At 34.8% G+C, this 6,000-nt stretch overlaps 1 protein-coding gene and 1 long non-coding RNA gene across 2 annotated transcripts; both read right to left on the bottom strand.

Annotated features, from left to right (window-relative positions):
• Positions 1-328: 328 nt before the first annotated feature.
• Positions 329-3,179, bottom strand: LOC125680959 (uncharacterized). Its single transcript, XM_048920817.2, has 3 exons — positions 2,944-3,179; positions 2,701-2,746; positions 329-2,512 (listed from the first exon to the last, which is right to left on the bottom strand). Exons 1-3 carry the CDS (start codon positions 2,999-3,001, stop codon positions 1,705-1,707), a joined length of 912 nt encoding a protein of 303 aa, XP_048776774.2. The 5' UTR covers positions 3,002-3,179; the 3' UTR covers positions 329-1,704.
• Positions 3,180-5,092: 1,913 nt separating this feature from the next.
• Positions 5,093-5,842, bottom strand: LOC130051604 (uncharacterized). Its single transcript, XR_008799873.1, has 2 exons — positions 5,678-5,842; positions 5,093-5,381 (listed from the first exon to the last, which is right to left on the bottom strand). It is a non-coding gene; the product is annotated as an uncharacterized LOC130051604 (long non-coding RNA).
• Positions 5,843-6,000: the final 158 nt, after the last annotated feature.

The following is a 6,000-nucleotide window of genomic DNA, read 5'->3' as shown; positions in this document are numbered from 1 at the left end:
GATACTTATTCCTCCTAGGCACTTGATCCTACCTATGGTATATCTAGAGTTCTGTGTTTGCCCAACTCCCTATTTTGCATTGCTTCATTGCCCCCGCCCCCCCCCCCCCCCCCCCCCCCAGCATGTCTTTCTTCAATAGAACAATGATGGGGGGGAAGTATCATTATATGCCTCAGCCATTTCATGACGAGGCCTAAGAATCATATAAAAGTTGAAAGTCCAAGAGGGGATCATAAATAGCGTCGATGTATTATTTTTAAAAGTGGATTTTAAAGAAAAATTTCACGTTATTTAAAATAAATATGATAGTTTATTCAATCATACAACTTTCACAAGCAATATCTTTAAGTTAAATGAAAAAATTAGAATACATACATTCATTGCTCTATTCTATTGTACTGTGTTGGTCCATACATGATCATAGTCAAAATGTAACCAACAAAACATGCAATATGTTCAAGCTAATCAATACTGCTTGTAAAGCATTTTAGTTTGCCATCAAATGCGTTAAAATAACATGATATCGAGTTGTTGACATCCTTCAAAATTTAAAGCAATACAATTAGCAATATTTCACCTGATTCAAAGGAAAAATATAAACACCATCTTGTAAATGGGCTGAAAGTTGATAAAATCTGAAGATTAAAAAATCCCTTACTGGGATTACAAAACTCTCCAATATACATATATTGAACAAACTTATGACATAATGCGGAGTAGTCATTGTATCATTTTTCAACATTAATGAAATATGAAAATCAACGAGATAACTTTCATTATTCTTTTTTTATTTCTTGTTAGAATAAAAAGTTCTCGCGTAACTAAAGGTCAAGCAAAATACGCAAAAACAGCACATGGACATATACAAAATACATGTGTAAATTGTGCACTTATGACAAATGCCCATTATATCATAACACGAATTGCAGGAGGGTTCCAAAGAAATATACCAGCACCCTGGAGAAATCCGGAAAGGTCAACAACAAAAAACCCTTCAGAACTACCAGTGGTGGACAGGGCCTACCGGAGAGTCTGAGATGACTGCAAAAATATTAATTCATAAACTACTTTAAATATTTCTTTACAATGCTGTAGAACTAAAGAAAATAATACATTTGTATTTAGGAAATAAATAAGAGGCCAATGATCCACATCGCTCACCTGATCGAGTTAACTTGGCCCATATTTTAAGATTTTCCCCCTATCTATTCGCATGTAAAACTTTGATCCCTAATGTGGCCCCAATTTACTCCCCAGGGCCATGACTTTTTACAAACTTGGAAGCTGTCATGTAAACTTTTCTGGCCCAATGGTTCTTTGGTCATTATTTTAACAAACCTGAATCTGTATTATATCAGGAAGCTTTCATGTAAATTTCAGCTCTTCTGGCTCAGTGGTTTTTGAGAAGATTTTTAAATGTCCCCATCCTATTTTTGTGATTTTCTCCCCTTTGAAGTTTATTTGAACAAATTTAAAAGCCCTTTACCCGAGGACGCTTTTTGCCAAGTTTGGTTGAAATTAGCCCGGTGGTTCTGAAGAAGTAAAAAATATAAAAAGTTTACAGAAAGACAACAGGCGAACAGAAAAGCTCACTTGAGCTTTCAGCTCAGATGAGCTAAAAAGCATTCACAACTTCTAAAGTTCTACAGATTGCTGCCTATAAAGTACATCCCAATGAACATCTTTTAAAACAAAATTCACTAATCATAAGATAGATTTGCAATTAAATATATTTGGAATGAAAAATTTGGTTTTGTCATTGTCCTTGATATCAGGAAGAAAAACCACAGATCTCGAAATGTTGTCATGATCTTTAGTCATGTTTTGTCTGGCCGCACAATTTCCACTGGCTATCAATTTCCTCCCTTTCTGACCACAGACAGCTGGTACGGTAGGCCTTTTTCCCACAGCAGACAGGCTATCATCAAGCAGCTTGCTCAAATCAAGTGGAGGAACTTGATGGACACAGGCAACTGGTACAGTAAACTCTTTACGCTTTCCCAATCCTTTCTCTGGGTCATAAACCTCATCAGAGTATTTAACCTTTTCTTGTACCCCCACGGGAGGCAAGCTGTCATTTTCCACCTTTCGGAAAACAAGATTCGGAATTTTGAAGGCTGGTTTGGGTCTCTGGAGTTTAAGCATTGGTGTGGACCTTGGAGGTAATCCTGACAGAGCACTGAGCTCAGTCTCCAGCACTTTGACTTTACTTCTCTGGATTCTCTCCTGAGTTACCAGCATCTCATGAAGCAGGATATCCTCTTGAGATGCGTGCAAAGGTACACCACGCCCAACAGTTTTATTTACTGACTTGATCTTCTTTGCCTGAGTCATCTTTCTGGAAATCAACACTTTGTGATATTTCCTTGCCTCTGCCAGATTTTTCTGTTGCTCTTCCACCTTCATTTGTCTTTGCCTCTTGCTGTCCTTGACGCTAAGTAACAACTTGTTACATTCCTGGTCTTCCAGCATTAGCTTTTTCAGATCGCCATCATGATTCTTTAGGTCACAACTGTCCAAAGAACATGTGATCGTGTGTGTATTACATTGCATGGAAATAATTCGGTATAGAATGTCATTGAATAGTGTATAAACCTGATAGTTTAAAAGTACAGTAATTAAGCTAACATGTAACAATTTAATAAATTTAATTGATAACTGTTTATCACAAAATAATGTACATTGTATCTGTAAACTTACTCATTCCTTTGAGTTGAAACAACTTTCTTGGCACCAGTGGACTTTTCTGTAATGAATTAAAACAATGAAGAGTTTGTAGTACTAGTAGCTATGATTTAGTGCACACTTAGTTACAGCAATATTACTGTTAGCTGAAGTGGAATATAAATGAAAACATGAAGACTTGGTTTATTTCAGCTATATTTACAAATACAAACCCAAGCACTTTACAAGGTTTCAATAAATACATGTATAAGTCGGTACCTATAGCAACTGCCTGTCTTGTTGTTTTTATCTTCTGTTTTGAGTTTCCTCTGATCATGGCAGTCGTGCTATGAGTTGACGCTCGGGTGTGGGCAGTTGGAAAAGGCAGTGGTAACGCTGCAGGTCTTCGTGGAGTTTGCAGGTTGATGAAATCAATGGTGTTCACAGACACTTGTCTGATGTTTCTCACTGTGAATCAGTATTTCATTTGATTATTCATGTATATATATATACACATCACATAATTTGAAGACCTCATTAATTAAACCACATAGCCCCAGTTTCCTCCCAGATTACAGGAAGGACATGACAAGGAAGATCACTGACAACATATTGAGCCTGTCTGATTTATAATTTAAATTACTTAATTAACATGTTACTGAAGGATAGAAATTAACAGTGTAAAATTAGTACATATTGTAAAAGACATCACCACCTCCCTCTTCTTTCTCTCTTCTAGAAAATTTCTAGATTCGCGCAATATCTAAAATTTTCACCTACTCAGATGTGGTTACTTTGATTGTTTGGTTAGTGTCAGATGTCATTGATATGATTAACTAAATCAAAATATATATATATATCCCCTGTGTCTGAAAAAAAAACCACCTCTGTATATTAGGATTCACTTACACTACAAACAATGGGTGTTGTAAATTTGAATATAGTGTAACATTATTTATCTATTTAATAAAACCTGTTGGTTTGGTAATTGAATTTGAATATGAAAATTGATATAAATACTCGCTGCTTTAGAAAGTTAAAGAATTATTTCAGGCTACCTGTTGTCTGAGAACTTTGATCCTTTTTATTCTGTTCCATCTCCCTATGGAAAAGTAAGAAGAAAACAATGATCATCCTTTTTATTGTCGTAATATTGGATTTAAGTAACATTTTATCAGATACGAACTATCGCATAACATTACAGGGTCATAGCCGAAGGGGGTAGTCGGGGGACGTGCCTCTCAATTTTTTTTTTGGAGGGGCGGGGGGGGGGGACATCACCTTGTATGTGCCCCATTTCCACTCTTCAAATGAGATTATTTTTAATGCTTAGCTATTAAGGATATAGTATTGTTTTGAGTAGTTGTAATAATCATGACAGGTACGGTAGAATCATGGAGTAAGCTTGAACTTGTGTAAATGGACGCCCCTCTTCACGTGTTATGGTTTGTTTGTGTTTTATTTTTATGGTTTTTTTAAAAAAATAAGTTTACAAGAAGTTTAGACAACTTAAACTTCCCGACTGATACCCCTCCACTTATAAAAATGATACTACGTGCCTGTATTTCTATTGTAAAACAAAAAAGTGGTTGCCCCGCCCCAAACTTCCAAGATGGAGCTACGCCGTTTGTTACAAATACAAAGTACAAAGAAAAAATGTTTAATTAAAATTTTCGAAAATTGACCATGTAAATCTCATACCCTGAGAAAATAGTCAAAACCAAAATGCTGTTTATTGGGGGATTTTGGAATTACTTCCCTCATTTATCTGCCCCCGTCTTTCACCCCCCCCCCCCCCCTCCCTTAATCATAGGCGCTCTCCAGCTTAATTGTTAAATATATATATATAATTCCAATGTTATTTATTTTTTTGATTGGACAAAAATAAAGCTGAACAAGAGTTTACACATCAATAAATCCAAAAACGCGATGTATTCATACACGCCTGAAAACAAATAGCATAGTGCGGGGAAACTATTAAAATTTTTGCAATTGAATTATAAGAATCAAACATTCTGTTTGAAGAAGCTTCGCACTTTTATTCAGTTTGTGAGTAAAATGTCCGGAGTTTACACATCGATAAATTCTTCAAAAAGAACGTTATGTTTATAGTATAGAAGATATATATATATATATATATATATATATATATATATATATATATATATATATCCTGGCGTCACCGGTTTTCGATAGTGCAGTGCTATTTTTACATATTTAATATATTCAGCAATTTATTTCTCACCTGAATTTTATCTGTTCTAATTAATTTACTCTATCTAATGCATATATGTTGATTTTTGTTTAAAACCATCAAAATCTAGGTAGCATTTCAACTTTCGTTAGATCCGCCATAATCAAATTTGTTTTCACTGACGTCACCTATTTTCGATAGTAAGTATGGCGCGCTGTTAGTGTAAAAACAACATTGAATAGAATGATTCTTTTATTCTTATTTTTTCGACCAAATTGATTACGTTAAATAATGAACAAATAGAGCAACTTCAAACAATTTTAAATAGTGGTGAAGGTCCTGAAGACACACGCCCAATGTTATTACGCCCATTCATCATATTTTAAAGTTGTCTAGGGGACTTGGAAACATTTGGCAGTAACAATTCACCATGGACACTCATTCCACATTTTACCGACTGGAAAGCATTGCCCAAGGCCTCTGGATCATCATTCTTATAATTTCCTCTCTGGATGGAAAATATCTGCAAAGAAATAAACAAGAAATCAATAAAAACAAATTTTAAAACAGAGAATTTTTTTAAAAAACGTATGGTAATATGACTATAATGCGTTTCCATACTGTTCTCTTGAACCGATAGTTCACCCAAAGAGAGGCTTATCTATTTTTAGAACACAACATTGAGTTTATTATCAGACGACAGCATAGGTGAATAGGACACTGCTTTCAATGGAAAATAATCAGATTTTCATTGTGGTTTTTTTGGCATTGGGAAAAATGGAGTTTTCAGAATAGATGCATACAGAATTGTAGTCTTACCTCTTTGAAAAGCGTAATTCTCGATCTTTTTGGCTATCTGACACTTCTTGTTACTGACGCTGATTTTGGGAAAAACGTTCCGAAAAATGGCATTACAATTATCGAAAGATCGTTAAAAATAATAATCTATCGAAATTAGGATACTATCGAAAATAGGTAACGGCACAATATATTAACAATTAAGCTGGGGAGCGCCTATGCCCTTAATATTCCCATTAGCATTGTGATTTACCATCTATATTCATTTAGAATCTAATATCATTAATTACTAGCATTGATATATTCGTTAATACATTAGAAAATGTGATCAGTGCTTATTAGGT

This window comes from Ostrea edulis, chromosome 2 (assembly GCF_947568905.1).
Source record: "Ostrea edulis chromosome 2, xbOstEdul1.1, whole genome shotgun sequence".
NCBI lineage: Eukaryota > Metazoa > Mollusca > Bivalvia > Ostreida > Ostreidae > Ostrea > Ostrea edulis.
This window is presented reverse-complemented; position numbering and strand designations above follow the sequence as displayed.